A 16,801-nucleotide genomic window follows, 5' to 3' on the forward strand; every position below is an offset into this window, starting at 1 on the left:
CAAGCTTTTGGAACAATATGAAGCCACCACAGTTCACAGAAAGAACTCAAGGGAAAAATGCTAGCCAACAGCCTCTCCAGTTTCAGAAAGGAGCTGAAGATACTAGGTCAGAGGTTTCCAACCCCTGGGCCATGGGGTTTGCTGGGTTGGCTGCCAGTCCACAGGAGGGTTGGATGTCAGACTGGAAGTGACCACAGACTGGCAAACTGCAGCTTGGAAGTGACCAGTGTATTGCGTACTGGCAGCCAACCCTACTGAGTATAAAGAAGGGTTGGCTGCCTGCCCACAGTATGCTGGTCATGGCTGGTCCACAGTTTGCTGGTCCTCAGCATAAAAAGGTTGGGAACCCTTGTACTAGGTCAAGATACTAGATGTGGCTAGCACAATCAGTTCAGCTGAGATGAACCGGTTGCTCTCTGAACTGACTGTTCCATGAAATAAAATGTAGTAGTATCATAAAAAAAATTCATCATATAACATAAATTATTCAAAAGTATCATATAAAACTCTTCAGGATCTCCACAAGACAAATCACATACCATTGCTGTGTAATCCCTGAATCTGATGTTCACTGGTATGTTTCCAAGTAGCAAAATTGCAAGTTGCATTTTGACTAAATATTGTTTTGTAGGTTTTCACTTTATGGAAACATGGTCGCTTCTCTGGAGATTTTGCTCCCAGCAGATGATTGTCCTTATGGTTTAAACCAGGAAGCTCCTAGATGCACAAATAAAACTTTGTGATTCTTTAAAAAAAAAAATGCTCATTTCAAGTAACTGACAGTTTCGTTTCTCCAAAACGAAATTAATTCTAAAGACTCTAGATGTTTCAGGTCATCACGGTAAAAGAAGTGTGCCTCGCCTTCATTCTTTAGCTTAATGAAAACGAGAAGACTCATTCAGCCTACAAAATTCAGTATTGTCCACTAGGGCTGTGCGAGGCTTCGGACTGTGCTTCGGATCTGGAGAAGATTCGGATGCTTTGGTGTCCGAAGCAGCATGTCCGGATTGAAGTGCTGGCTTCTTTAGGCTTTCTGAAGCGATTCAGAGCTTCCGAACCACTTTGGAAAAGCTTCAGAGCTACTTCGGAGATCGGGCCTTAGGGTATAATGCGGAAATCAATGAACTATCTATAACTTTGTTGTTTTTCGTCTGATTTGGATGAAGCTTGCAGGGGTGGTAGCCTCTGATGAGAGCAGGAAGCCTGCCAAGTTTCAAGAAGATAGCTGCAGGGGTTTGGGGGAACTAGTAGCTACTAGATAACAAGTTAATTAGCAAGGATTAACACCTACAAAAACAGACTAAGGAGAGAAAATAATCAATACATACAATCAACTGCCCCAAGCCAGAGTCAGTTGCACAAGCACCCATGTCATGAGTTTTTCCTGTCAGCAGCTAGGGGTGCAGGGCCCCAGAACCCTTGCACCTATCTCCTTGACAGCTGGCAGGCTTTGTGGCTGCAGCAGGGGCTGGCAGGCCTGCAGTTTTCATCCTGCTGCGCTTTAACACAGTGTCGCTCATGTCACGAGTTTTGCTTGTCCGCAGCTTGAGGTGCAGTTTCCCCCAAACCCCTGCACTTATCTCCTTGAAACTTGGCAGGCTTTGTGGCCTCAGCAGGGGCCACCATCCCTGCAGTTTTCACCCCCCTGTGATATAACATTCGCGTGACATGAGTTTTGCTTTCAAGAATTTGGGGTGCTGTTCCCCCCAAACCCCTGCACCTATCTGCTTGAAACTTGGCAGGCTTCATGCTCTCAACAGTGGCTACCACCCCTGCAAGTTTCGTCCAAATCAGACAAAAAAACAACAACGTTATAGATATTTAATTGATTCCCCGTTATACCCTATGGCCGGATCTCCGGACCTGCTTTAGCCAAGTCAAAGCAGGAAACCGATCTGGAGCTCCAGATTGGATCCCTGGCATCCAAAGTGGCCAGATCTGAAGCTGAATCGAATAGCTGCTTATTAGCACAGGCCTACTGTCCACAGCTATTATGCTTCTGGAACACATGCACTGTATGTGAGTTACACCCTAAACCACTGGTTTTCAATGTTTTTAAGCTCAATACACACCTCAAAAAATACCAGTCCTTTAGTTTTCACTTGTTTTTTGACTACAGAAAACTAGTAGAGCAATTCTTGTGTTGCAAAGAACTCAGAAAGACCACAACAGCTCAGGATGTTTTTGACACTATGGATTACTCTTTGAAATCTCTTGAGTTTCTTGTGCATATCTGTACACCTAATAGTGCTAGTAGAATGGCACCTTGCAACACCATGAAAGGATCTCAAGGCACCTCAGATGCCATGGTACCCTAGTTGAGAACCACTGCTCTATTTTTGGCCACCAGTACATGTTGGGCCTTCACCTATGGTGTGAGCTAGAGATGCCCTCAACCATAGGAAGTGACTTACTTCAGTTTCTCAGCCCAGAATCTAGATGTTACAGGATCCCACTGTAGCAACAGAGTATGAGTCACAGAACACATGGTCAAAACATCTCAAAGAACCAGTTACTGCGGGATAAGCCATCATTTTGACTTCTTTGAGTCATAGTCCTTATGTAGGAGGCAACTCCTCAGAGACTATAAGATAGATGGAAAACACTAGTCTCAGGTATACTTATAATGAAAAAACTGCAATCATGTGCAACCTGCCTTTTCCTTGGTTGGACTAAAGTGTAGGAAAGGAAATAAATTGAACCAGGTTGTTTATTTGCTTACATTGAGACAAGTGAGAGTGTTAGTATAATCCTAGAGCCGGGGTAGGCAACCCCTGGCATGTGTGCCAGACCACGGCATGCAAAGGCATTTTGCTTGGCATGCGCCTCTTGAAGCATACAGCACAGAAGTAGCTGGGCCTGTGCTGCCACAACAAGGATCGGGCCCCTCACAGCTTCCTACCACCCACCCCTGGCACACCAAAATCTTAGAAATCAAGGTTGTGGGTGTTTTTGGCACTCTGCCCAAAAGCATTGCCCCCTCCTGTACCAGAGGATTAAAAGGAGAGTACATTGGTTTGAACACATTATGTTCCCAAGGAAGCTATGTTCCTTAGGAGGAAGCTCTTAGATAGGAGGAAAAACTTGAACGTAATCTTTAAGATGCCATGCTACCACAAAGCATAAGAAAACAGTATGAGACTCTAAGGGGTATCAGGGATTTGAGGACCTGATTTCATTGCCAGGTATGCTATGCTCTAATAGAAACGAACAGCCCTGAGCTCTTTAGCGTTTAAAGACAATGGAAAAATAGCTGGAATCTGGTGGCCTGTAAGGTGATGTTGCTCTTCTCAAACAGATAATTTCTTGGCTTTGTGCATGGGTGTGGTAAACTCCTTTCTGTTTCCAACTAGTATTAACTGGACATCCATAAAAACCAGCTCTTTCCACTGGTTGTTTGTCAGCTGCCACCTACCCTTTAAAACGCAGCAAATCTGAGTTTGGCTACAGAATGTTTCTGTGGCACTTATTGACACAAGATAATTAAGAGTTAAAAATGTTCCTGCATCCTCAGGCATGTTGACTGTGTGTGTCATGCAGTAAAACAGGACCTTAAACAATTTGTAGCAATTAGAGTATGCTTCAGTTACTATCACTTCATTAGGGAAAGAGGAAATAACTGCCAGGGCTTTTCCAAAACTGGATGCTGGATATGGAAAAAAAATATTCTCTTACTTTTGTTTTGAGACGCTCAGATTTGTTTGGAACTTCATAAGCATGTGGATCATTTTCTCTGCAACTGCTTTCAGCTCCAACAGTGTCCATAAGGCTGCTTCCACACATCTGTGTATTATAGCCACTGTCCATCTTGAAACAAAAGCTAAATATTAGACCGCTATGTACTTTATTTCAAATAAAGCTCACTTATTTCTTCTACATTATTTGATATATTTTACATTTGAATAGCACATATAGTTAATCTGAACGTGTCAGTGATGAGGCAACTTAACTCACCACTGAAATACAACCTGAAATGCTACATGACAGCTGTTTATCAATATACCGTAACAGTCCTAAAAGGTTTAACCTCCAGCTCAAACTTCAACAAATGCATTGGAAGTACACCAGAGTTACAATAAAATCCCACTGAGCTGTGACCATTAATAGCAGAAGTATCAGCACCTTCAGATGAAAAGTGCTCCCATACCACACTGGATTAGACTGAATCAATACCATCTAGCTGAATTACTATCTCCCCCACCTCTAGCAAACTTGCTAAAGGTTGAACCCAGCTAATTTGGCTAGACATTAAAGACTGCATTTTTTACAAAATAAAACAGTCTAGGCTTAACAATAAAACGGAAAAATCTATTCATGAATTGTAAAGCAAAAGAAGGCTGACATGTCCTTTCCAATTACTAATGAATCTGCTGCAACAAGAGCCAATGCAATAAGAGACAGAATGCTAATTTTGGATTAACCTATATTTATCAGTTAGCAAAAAAAAAAAAAAATGGTCTCTGAAGTTGTTGCATTTCTGGTCACAAGGAAAGAAAAAGAAATAGAGTCTTATATTTCAACATTCGGTCCCATTCAATGAGAGATGACAGCTTCAGAATAGGAGCCAAACATGCGTGAACGCAAAAAGATAATTTGGGTTATAACAAAACCAGAATAATTTTACCTGACTACTACTGCTGTCACAAGGAATTGCACTGCTTTCTGCAAGAGGTGACATGAACATGTGAGAACTTTCAATACTGAAGGTAATTCCTGTCATGAAGCTTGTCATCGGCATGTTGCTATTACCAACCGTTTCCTTTATCCAAGCGTTCTCATCTGACACCTCAATTGGATCGACCATATCTACAGTATTATTTTCCTTTGACCCTTCTATCTCCTGCAACGATGACAGTCCCTGCTCACAAGCTTCAGAGAGATCTGGTGCAATGGATACAGTTGCCACAACCAAATGTGTGCCATGGGCAAAAGTATCACCATCTTCATGTCGTAGATTCACTGAATTTTCCATTTTTGGAAACAGGCCTTCTGCTGGTGGGGCATTTTCCTTATTATCTTCCTCTTGATTGTGATTTTCAAGTGGAATTGGTATCCTAATGAGGGAGGTCTGATATTGTGCAGTCCCTTTGCATGCTCCAAGTTTCACAGAAGAGCAATTTTTAATTGGAGAACAGCCATCTATATAAGGACTCCTAGTATTGGGAGATGTCCTCATGTTTGATTTTGATGAAGAAGGAACATCAGGAGAACGAAACATAAATTTCCTTTGTTCTGTCCATGATAGAAATAAAAATAAACCAATCTATTAGATATTACATAGAAGAAAACCTGACATTTTCTTAACTAGAAATATGACAGCTGAACTAGATGGTACACAAGGAAAGCATTATCTTCAAACAATGCTATCCCCAAAAGAAATCAATATTCCTTTTGAAAGAAAGATTCTCAAAAGTTTTACTTACCACACATTATTATTAACAAAGGTGGTTAGCCATTAGTCTGAAATTAGGTAGAAAGTAGGATTGGGTGGCTCATTAGAGGCTAACAGGTTCAGAGAAACATGGGCTTTCATATGCAGCAATTAACTTCAGCAGGGACAGACATTACACATAAACTGGTTTAAGTAATCAGAAACTGCCTTAAACCTGTAAGAGAACATAAGTTCAGTGTACATAAACCAGTTTCAAAATAGCTGAAACTGGTTTGAGATAAACCTGATTGAATGTAGTATCAGAGTTAACTGATTTGGGTCATACCAGTTTATGCAATGTCTGTCCCAGACCCCTTCCTGGTTTAAGTTAAATCAGAGTCCCCTGGCATCCCAGATGCTTTGCAGCCCTGGGCTGGGCTAGGCTGTGCTCTCTGCTCCAGAAAACAGGCTGGCTCCACCCCTCTTCTCCCTAGCCAGAGCTCTGCCTGGCTTCCCTCACTGCTCAAGCAGGGATTCCCCACCTTCCAGCTCCCACAGCATGGACCCCAGCCCATGGCCCCTAGGCATGCGGTATGCTAGCCTATGCTGGGGGGGGGGGGGGGGGTGTGTGTGTGTGTGTGTGTGTGTGTGTGTGTCCACTTTAACTGGGACAGGACAAAAGCAGACAGAACAGTGTCCACTTAGGACAGGGTTCTCAAACTGTGGGTTGTGACCCCCGGGGGGGGGGGGGGGGGTCGCAAGCAACTTAAAAGGGGGTCGCAAACTTCCAAGAGGATACGCGTGGCAGCATGAGGAGGCGGTGCATGGAGTGGTGGATGGTGGCAGCGGCTGCCATGTGTGAGCTCCCCATCCCCCGCCACAGCCATGCAGCACTCGGGGTCACAGTATCACAAAGTTTGAGAACCCCTGACTTTGGACTTTTTCGAGTTAAAAATCAACAGGTCAGCTGGTAATGTCCCTCCTTGGAAAATGCTGTTAAGAAGAGCTTGAACTCATGAGAGAGGATTTTGTATTGCTGATGAGCTGATAAACACTTTGGTTTTATCAGCCTCCTGCTGGTTTGCAGCCTTGTCAGGTTGACAGACACAAAGGAGATTGAAAAGCTCAGTACCATCAACAGATGTATGCGCTGTACACTCCTTCTTTGCCTCGGAGTGCTAGCCCGGAGCTGGGATCTGGCAACGCTCCGGACCCTTGAGCAGCAAGTGGGAGAAAAGCCAGAGATGGTGCAGGCCAGGGTAGGGGTTTAAACCCCTCATAATCAGAGCATCCTGCTGGGGCCTGGCCACACCCTGCCTCAGCTCTGCACTACAGAGGGAAAGGAAGGGCTGCTCTAGTGTCCCCCAGCGTCTAGCCTGAGCCACTGCCTGCATGTGCCTGCATTTCTGGGAAAGGGAATGTCTATCCACCTCCAAATCAGTTCAAGCTTTGCAGGTTAGATTAACCTGCAAAGACTGAATCAATTCAAGATCAGGCTTTTTGAATGTCTGTCCCTAGCCCAGCAGATGCTAGGAATGGACTATCATTCGTTGCATTTGATGAAGTAGGTTGCTGTCTATGAAAGCACACACTTCTCTGAATTAGTCTAAGATGTCACCTTGCTCTATCAAGAAATACATTCTACGTTATACTTCATTTTCATAGATGCAATTTAATATCCAACTCTAGCTAAAGATTTGCTTTCCACGGCCTGTCTTTTACAGCACAGAGAGAGTACCAAATAGTATTCAAAATAAATTGGTCTTTGTTCAAAATGCTCCAGTTCAGTCCAATAATACAAAATCATGTTTTTTGTTTTAAGAAAGCTAACTATATGCATTAAATATGTTAAAAAGAAGCTGTACAATATAATACACAATATATATATTTTACAGAATATTTGGGGTAAAATAATTAACAAAGCTTTTTACAATCAGGCCTAGAATTGAAGTAGCTTTGCAATCATTATACACAGATGTATCAAACTGTGTATAATGATTGCAAAGAGTATAAATAACATCAAGTGCCAAATTACAAGCAATTGGGGTATCTTATTATAATAAGCATCTCTTGGTCTCTGAACTAGTAATTTATTTCATTTCAAATCAAATCATCTTTGGGGAACCAAGCTCAAATTTAAGGGATTACCGATTAATAGTTGTCATTCTATTCCCAACTCTTAATTAAGTTACAATCCTGATTACCCATATTTATTTTTGACATACAGCTTCAAAAGAAAGTCCCTCCTCAGATCAGATCAATCCCTTGCAGACTCTTTCCTCTCATGAGGCTTCATTATTCCTTTTTCCACAAGTTTATTTTTTGTGCTTTAAATTTATATTCAGGTTAACATTTTTATATTTAACATGCTTTACTTCTAAATTTAGGATTGGCCATACCAGAGGAGATTGCTAGTCTATGAGTCTGGTATCCTGTCCCTAGATGGGGACAAATTTACCACTAAAATAAAAACATTTTCAGACAAAAAATACAAGTTACATGAAAGGAATCTGTATATACAGTTAAACTGTACCTGACAGTGGTGTCTTTCTTATCTGAAAAGCAATTGGAGAAAAAGTAGGAGAAGCAGCATTTGCAGGGGACTTCTCTGGAAATGTGGGACTGGTTATGCTCCCCAGACTATATGCTCTTGTACCTCCCTGGATAGGACTTGAGGAAAACTGACCCTTTAAAACAAAGAATAAGCATAGCATAACTTTAGATTAATATACAGATGAAAAAAACCTCTCTGAATCTGAAATACATGGCACTACTGAGGAAATTTCTATCCCTGCTACACTGACACTCGTACTCTTGAACAGAGTTGTTTGAACATTCCCACTGGAACATTCTCATTGGATTTTATGATACCTTGTAGAAAAGTGCAATACTTTCCTAGTAAAACTTCATATAGAACCAATTAACACTATATTTTCAATCAATCAGAGATGACTACCAATAACTATAACGTTCACAATCAACAAATACATGAAAATGTTTCCTCTCCCAGTGTAAAAGCATTTACTGTATGCAATGGTAGACCAAATAGCTTATTCACTGACACTGATTTTTTTGTTCAAGTATATATATATACAAAATCTGAAAAACTCAATTCATAAGCCAGCCAAAAGAAATCCTTCCCCTGGAAGGGGCAGTAGAAGAAGTGTTTTCTTCTAAGGCCAGGTTTCCACCAAGAGTACTTTTGCCAGCATAGCTCTACAATGATATTTTATTGGCAGGGTTCCTAATTGTAAATACATTTTATACTAGCTAATCTACACTTCTGCCAAAACGGTTTCTCCTCCACCACCCCCATCTTCAAACTATGCTATACCAAGTGAAAAATAATTTTCCTGGTATGACTTCTCTTGTGACACAGCTCTGTCAGTCAAATCACACCTTCCCACCAAGAATACATCAGGAAACATTTGTAGTGTAAGCTTGGATTCAGTGTCAAGCTATATTTGGACATTTCAAAATAGAAATGGACTGCTTCATCGGGAGCAAAGGAAAACGGCAAACACTTGCCATTATTTCCATAATTATGACCTTATATGCAATAGTTTTTCACAGGCAGTCATCTAGTACAGTATGAACCTTGCCAGCTCATTTACAGTGAGCTCATGTTGGACTTTCAAGATGTATTGTGTTCTGCATTTTCCAGCTCTGAAAAGATCACATTTAGATACATGACACTAAGCATGGCAGTTTTATTGCTCAACACTGTCCTTTCAAGTGTTTTCTTTACCCTAAAGGGAAAAAGTAAGGCTGATACAGGACTCAAGTCCTGAACTATTTCATATGCGACTAACTTTTTCATGGAACTCCAGAGTCCCTGGATAATTAGGTTTATGACAAACACATGTCAAAACCTGGTTGAGAAGTAATTTTTATTAGATTATTACACCTTTTGTTGACTCTCAGAGAATTAACACCTGTTACAGAGTCAGCTACTTATTCTTTCAATTCAAGATTTTAAAAAAGCTTCTTATCTCCATCTGAGACTTCATATTTCTGTGAAAATCCAGGGAAGATATTTTATATTCTCAAGATTTCCAAAAAGTGGGGGATTTTTTTTCTTTCCATACAGCAGCAGTTTTGACATACCAGATCATTTGGACCCTTCCAGAAAACAAATTTCCTGCTTTGCAGATTTGCTTTAAGTGAAAGCATCATTTTAAATACTAAACAGTCCTTGGATTCACATTTTTATTAAGCAATCTTCATGAATTTATGAAAAAGAGACAGTGTTAATATATTCTCAACAGTTAAAATACTTTTTGGATAGGGTATTCTGAACTAAATGATCCCATATCCATCACAAGATGCACATAGAGTAAAATCACTTGCACACTTGCTCTTCAATATTGCTCAGATATAATCACTTCTGCACAAAGAAGGACAGCCGCTTCACAATAAATGCCAAATATACAACAGTTTGATAGGTAGTGAAACAAATGCATAACACCGAAATTTGAAAATTAAGATTTAGTTAGGCAGAATATCTATACCAAAGTGGAATTTGACTAGGACACTTTGAGTTAACACTCATATATTAGTCCAAAAATTGTAATCCAGCCTGTGAAATGTTATGAAGCACATATACTTCACTCACTTTATTTATATCAGCTAAATCAGTATGTACACAAAGAAAATGAACAAACTTCTTACTGAGCTAGATGTTTCTAGAGGGCTTCTGCACCGGACTGGAGATATATCTATTGAACAGAGCACTCCAAGGGATGGTGGCCGATTATTACATGGACTTTGCAAAGAAGGGGATAAACACTCAGATACACTTCCATTCTCCTCTAAAAATAATTTTCTTCTAAGTGATGAGGAACTAAGGTTTTCCTGAGACTGATCTGCAAATTCTTCAGTCTTAAAATAGTCACCTAAAGATTTAAAAAAAAAAAAAAAAAAAAAAAAGTTTAATCAAGCCACCCAATTTCACCTGTCTTCAGAAAAAGAATGCAAAAAAGAGGCTGGGACCCTGCCTATAACACCCAAAAACAACCAACTTAAAAAAAACCCACTGAAACTGTCAAAATATTGAAGACAGACAAGCAATGTAATAAAAACAAGTAAACTCCTCCCCTATAGTCAAAGTTTTATGAAAATGTTATAATGTTATTTTTCCTGTCTACAGAGGTCGAGCCAAAGAGATTAATTCAGTTCAGCCACAAGTGTTAAGCTGTTTAGGCTTTGAGAACAACTTCTACTTTGAAACACCAAGATTTAGAGAACTCCAGTGTTCCAACTCATTCCAAGCAATCTCTTATTCCTCTTCCCTAGCTACCTCTCCCAAACTATGACGAAGTATTTAAGGTTATTGCACATTCTGGACACTTCAAAGATGAACAGGCAGAAAGCAGCCAACAAAAAGCATGCAACTCCTCCAAAGGGAAGGATGAAAAATATCTGAGTAATGAAATAGTAATTTAGGATGTAGCCAATATTGCAAAGCAGAGAGCAAGTTAGATAAAGTTCAAGAGCCATATTCTTAAACTACATCAGGAACAGAAAACAGTCTCAAACTGGAGAGCTCCTGTTCTCCCCTAAAAAGGGAGAGGAGAATAAATAAATCCACCCACTGAAGAGCAGAGACCATCTCGATTTAGGGCAGCCAGTTAACAAGTAATAGCTGGAATCTCCTCAACTTCCATCATTTAGGAGGCAGAGAGTAAGCAATGTGCATGTGTGGTCCCCAAAGGACACTTCTGGTAAAAACAAAAACCCTAACTCCTATAAAGTGGATGCATGAACTGCGATTTGCATGGCAAGAACATTTAAAGTACAAGTTACTGTAAAAGTAACTAACCTCTCTACTGAGGAATAGAAACAGTATTTCTGTTACTGTAAGCATATAATTTGTAACCCTTTCACCACCTTGCCTCCACCTGGCTGAATTATGGTCAGTTTAGATGAAAGATGCCACAAGACAAACCAAAGAAATGTTATCTCCCCTAAAATATCTACACTCTGTATAACTGCTGAAGAGTAATTTACACACCAGCTTTCCAATAGACTATTCCTCTATTTCTAAACATCAAGCAAGAGATTTTCATTTTACACATTCATTGTTAAAAATCAGCATGTGACATACCTAATATTTTTTCCAAGTTAAAGTCCACAGGCAAAGACAATACTGTTTGACAAGCAGCTGCAGGGAACAAAAACAGAATCAGCTGAGAGAATATTAAATCATTTATCTTGGTAAATTGCTTACAGTTGAAAATTACTTAAAAGTTAGAGTGAAAGTGTTGCATAAGTTAAGATAAACAATCAGCATGAGCTCCCTGAACTAGCAATACTAAATACTGGAAGAAGCACATTCAGACCCAAAGGTAGATGAGGACGTTACCATGTTCTAGCCTTCCCTATTTGGAAGTGAAGACTTTGAGAAAAAGGAGTTAAAGACAAACGGAAAATGGAAAGAGATCTACGGAAGGTCTCAGGGGGATTTCATGCAAAAATGGATGAAACACTTTAAAATGTTCCCCTTATATATCTTTCCAGAAAGGAGGAGAAAAAAAAAGAATTCTTCAGTCTCATTTGATATGATCCAAGCACATTACTCTGCAAACAAATAACTGACGGAAAATTGAACCAAGTTTAAAAACTGTTCAACTATACTCAAAGCATTTCCATAAACAATGCTACAGAAAGATTCTGTAGCTTAATACAAGGCTCTTAGCCTAGTAGACTTCTTCCCTTCTAAAAAAAGGTAGCAAAAAACCTTTTTACACAACACAAGTTAGTTTGCAATTTGAGTTTCAAAGAACAAGCAAGCATACTCCAACATGCTTACTCCTATAGAAAAAGTAACGTAAGTATCTTACTGTATCAAGGTCAAATTTTTTTTTTTTTTTCTTAAAAAAAGTGAGTACAGTTAACATAAATAAAGCTTATTTATGATCATCTGTTCATTTTTCATTTTATACCAACCATTGTTTTTTCCAGATTGCACAGTTAACTGTCTTCCAATTGGTGAAATGTTGCTTAGATCTATACCTGGAAAATAACATTGCAAAAGTAACAAACAAATGAGAAATCAGTTTCAGCTTAAGGTCAAACTTTTTACAATTCTTAAACATAATAGCAGTATTGTAAAGATACAGTGGGCAACTGCATTGAGGAATTTCTCAAAAATGCTTCACGTATTTACAGAGTTTTTGGTTGCAGACTTGTTGGTCTTAAGGACATAGGCAGGCAAGGTTCTTTGAGTAGATGTGATATATTTTATTAGAACAGGGGCAGGCACTTATTACGGGCAGAGGGCCGCTTACCCAGTTTTGGCAGGCTATCAACGGCTGCATGGGTAGACCTGCCCCTTGACAGGTGCCCCGCCCCCTGGTTACCATCTTGGAACCAATGTCCCAGGGCCAGCACCAGTGGGGCCCAAAGCAGGGCACAGGCTGGCAGGGGTCCGTGGAACTGGGCTGAGCTGCACCAGCAGGGAGAGGGGGGAGCTGGCTTGGCTCCGCAGAGTCCCTGCCAGCTGGGACCCCGTCGTCCTGCCACCGGAACACCAGTGTAGGCCACTGGCTCCTACGTCCACTCACACCCAGTGCCCCCCAGCCCCGCGATATAGGCGGGGGACAGCGCACAGCCCTGACCCCCTGCTAGTCAACAGGGAAGAAAGTAGTGCTGAGCGCAGGGAAAAAGCGGCCCCTCGCCCACCCCATGGCTGGTGCTCCCTGCTGCAGGCGCTCACAGCCCACGCAGGGCTGTCTGGAGCAGGCACAGGCAGACGCACATGCGCTGCAAGCTGCTACAGAGTGGGGTGCCGGCCATGGGGCGAGCGAGGGGCCGCTTTTCCCAGCACTCAGCATCAGCTTGTAACCCGGCCCTGCTGTCAGCCTGGGCTCCAAGCTGGCTCCGGACTCACCCATCAGCAGCAGCAGCTGTGGCCTCCCTGCTTACCGCGCCAGGCAGTGTTGGCTGCTGCTGCCCACCCGGAGCTCACACACTGAGCAGCCCAGAGGCAACAGTGCCAAACACTGCCCAGCACTGCAAGCGGGGGGGCCGCAGCTGCTGTTGCCATGCGCAGCCCCGATGGGCGAGGGCAGAGCCAGGGTGGGGCCCAGGCTGGCAGTGGGGCTGGGTTACAGGGTGGTGCTGAGCGCAAAGGGGGGGGGGGGGGGGGCACGGCCCCTTGCCCGCCCCATGCTGCAGCCGCTCACAGTCCACATGTCTGTGCCTGCTCCGAACAGCCCAGTGTGGGCTGCAAGCAGCTGCAGCGTGGGGCACCAGCAGGGCTGCTTTCCTCCGCGCCAGGAAGGAGCCCGGGGAAAAGCTGGGGGCAGTGGGATCCTCGCCCACCCCATGGCCAGCGCTCTGTGCTGCAGCTGCTCGCAGTCCGTGGGGCTGTTCGGAGCAGGCACAGGCAGCCCCATGTGGGCTGCAAGTGGCTGTAGCACAGGGCGCCAACCACGGGGCGGATGAGGGGCCATTTTCCCTCCATCCATGCTCAGCTTTTCCCCGGGCCATTTTTTCCCAGGCTCCTTCCCTGCCCTTCCCCCCCCCTCACCTGAAGTTCCAGTGCTGGGGCAGCCATATGCTTCCAGGCCAGAAGCCCCTGAGGTTCCAGTGCTGGGGCAGCCATGTGCTTCCAGGCTAGAAGCCCCTACTGGGGCTTCCGGCTGGAAGGGTGGGGCCAGGCGGGCCCTGCGGTTGTGGGAGCCTGCTGGGCTTCCCCTGGGTCCTACTGCCCTTGGTTCCTGTCCTGTGCTCACTTGCACAGAGAGCAGATTTAGACTGGACATTAGGAAGAACTTCTTCACAGAGTGGCCAAGGTCTGGAACGGGCTCCCAAGGGAGGTGGTGCTCTCCCCTACCCTGGGGGTCTTAAAGAGGAGGTTGGATATGCATCTAGCTGGGGTCATCTAGACCCAACACTCTTTCCTGCCTATGCAGGGGTTCGGACTCGATGATCTATTGAGGTCCCTTCCGACCCTAACATCTAATATCTATGAATCTATAGGCATTTATTGGCCAAATTATCGGCCACATCAGGCCAATTTCCAATATACTCAATTTTCTTTATAATCGGTAACGATCCAATATCGGACTGATGTATCAGTGCATCTCTAGTATAAACCCAATACACACAATTTTTGCTATAAGATTTGTGAGATGAGAGGACTCCAAAAGAAGTAGCAAGGAAGCCAGAAGAAGGTTAGTGTTAGAGCTGGTCAGAAGTACTTCAGTTTCTTCATGTGAAAAAGCAGTTCCACCAAAATCAAAAGGCGTAAAATTAGGCTGATTTTGAAAAAAATTAAAAAATGCATTTTTGGAAGGTAGGATCGGAAAGGGTCCTCCTCAGCCATAAAGTCCAGTCTCCCACTACACTACAAAATCTCTGCTTCAGCCTATGAACAAGGGGACTGCCAATGCCCTTGTCAATGAAACAAAGAGAGAAGATTTTACTGAAAATATTTGACAGACCAGAAACTAAGAGACTAGGGTTACAATCAAATTCATAGTAATGTGACAGGCAGTGGGCAAAACCTACTTCACATCCAAAATTTACATTCCCCACAACCTTAGGTTGTCAGTAATTCCCTCTCTCCCACAAAGAATTCCTAAAACTGAAACATACATGCATTCACTGCGCAAAACAACTACAGCTGATAAAGACCATGGTAGTAGATCTCCAAATGTATTCTAGCAGATACTTTTCAAAATGTATGTGCGCACACATGCACACCGTGCCTCCTCACCCCAAACCCCACTTACATTTAGTTGAATGAAACTGGGACACTTGCTTGCTTTCAGGATCAGTCCAAGGAGAGGGAACTATAAGTCTTTTGGTGAAAAACTAGAGGAGGAGGAAATGAAACAAAAATCATACATGCTCCCAAACCAGATTGGGATTTTAAAGATGCATACCTCAACCAAATAAGATACATGTCTTAAATCTGAGTTATGCAAGTTACTTAAAAAACACAGCTGAGATTAATATTCCTTGAAACAAATGATAGTTCTCAGTCATGTTTTTAATAGCCTTCACTTAGGTAAAGTCCAAGGTAACCTAGTTATTTAATGAATATGATACAACACATCTTACATCTTATGAGTGTTTCAGCTACTGAATAAGGGGAAAGCGCTACCATTATCTCTAACAGTCACATTTTGAAAGAAAAGAGTAATCCATTGCCAGTTTTTTTTTGAAAGAAAGGTTCTAAGCAGCTACCTTCTGCTGCAGACTCAGGATCACGACTTCCAAGTGTGAGCAAAGCAGCTAGCTAAGCCCTGAAAAGCAGCTTGATTTAACAGTCAGACCAAGCATCAGCATTTTCTATAGGCTAACTTAGGCTGCTCCCTGGTCAACATGATGGTGCTCGTTAATCCTACTTAGAAGCATCTAGCTCTCTCCATGCACTGCAATACAGAGCCTAATTTAGGATGACCTGTTTGTGAGAAGTTTCCATGACTAGAAACCTTTCTGGGAGAGAGAGGATACAGGCACTCAGTCTACAGCTACCTGCCCCGCTTCATAGACATTAGGACTGGAAGGGACCTCGGAAGATCGTCGAGTCCAGCCCCCTGCCCAAAGGGCAGGAAGTCAGCTGGGGTCATAGGATCCCAGCAAGATAAGCATCCAGTTTGCTCTTGAAGGTGTTCAATGTAGGCGCTTGAACCACCTCTGGTGGCAGGCTGTTCCAGACCTTGGGGGCTCGGACAGTAAAGAAATTCTTCCTTATGTCCAGCCTGAAACGGTCTTGTAGTAGTTTATGACCATTTGACCTAGTCGTCATCCCTAGGGGCGCTCTGGTGAACAAACGTTCCCCCAGATACCGGTGGTCACCCCTGTTTAACTTATAGGTGGCCATCAGATCACCCCTGAGCCTGCGCTTTTCCAGGCTAAAGAGCCCCAGGGCTCTCAGCCTGTCATCGTAGGGTCTGCTTCCCTGACCTCTGATCATGCACGTGGCTCTTCTCTGGACTCTCTCAAGCTTCTCCACATCCTTTTTAAATTGTGGAGCCCAAAACTGGACGCGGTACTCCAGTTGCAGCCTCACCAAGGCTGAGTACAAGGGGAGAATGACGTCCCGGGATTTGCTTGAGAAGCACCTATGGATGCAAGCCAGCGTTTTGCTTGCTTTACTAGCCGCAGCATCGCATTGCAGGCTCATGTTCATCTTGTGGTCAATGATGACCCCCAAGTCTCTTTCTTCCATAGTGCTAGCCAACATAGCACTGCCGAGCCTATAAGGATGCTGCGGGTTTTTCTTCCCAAGGTGGAGAACCTTGCATTTATCAGCGTTGAACACCATCAGGTTCTCGTCCGCCCGCTTGCTGAGCCTGTCCAGGTCAGCCTGGATCACCCGCCTGTCTTCTGGTGTGGATGCTTTGCCCCAAAGTTTGGTGTCATCGGCAAACTTGGCCAGGCCGCTTCTGACTCCAGTGTCCACATCATTAATGA

The 16,801-nt window shown here is 43.0% G+C and overlaps 1 protein-coding gene across 4 annotated transcripts in view; it reads right to left on the minus strand.

Annotated features, from left to right (window-relative positions):
- The window catches only part of BORA (BORA aurora kinase A activator), a 29,739-nt gene that overhangs the window by 4,559 nt on the left and 8,379 nt on the right, over nucleotides 1-16,801 (minus strand). For 2 of the 4 annotated variants that reach the window (XM_006278353.4, XM_014610477.3), the window contains exons 5-12: nucleotides 15,112-15,193; nucleotides 12,320-12,385; nucleotides 11,478-11,534; nucleotides 10,043-10,266; nucleotides 7,905-8,058; nucleotides 4,625-5,232; nucleotides 3,676-3,807; nucleotides 540-717 (exon numbers count right to left, since the gene is read on the minus strand). In XM_006278353.4, the coding sequence (XP_006278415.1) occupies nucleotides 540-717; nucleotides 3,676-3,807; nucleotides 4,625-5,232; nucleotides 7,905-8,058; nucleotides 10,043-10,266; nucleotides 11,478-11,534; nucleotides 12,320-12,385; nucleotides 15,112-15,193 (1,501 nt within the window). The other 2 variants (XM_019488569.2, XM_059721660.1) reach the window with 2 other exon arrangements.

This window comes from Alligator mississippiensis, chromosome 1 (assembly GCF_030867095.1).
Source record: "Alligator mississippiensis isolate rAllMis1 chromosome 1, rAllMis1, whole genome shotgun sequence".
Classification (NCBI taxonomy): Eukaryota; Metazoa; Chordata; order Crocodylia; family Alligatoridae; genus Alligator; species Alligator mississippiensis.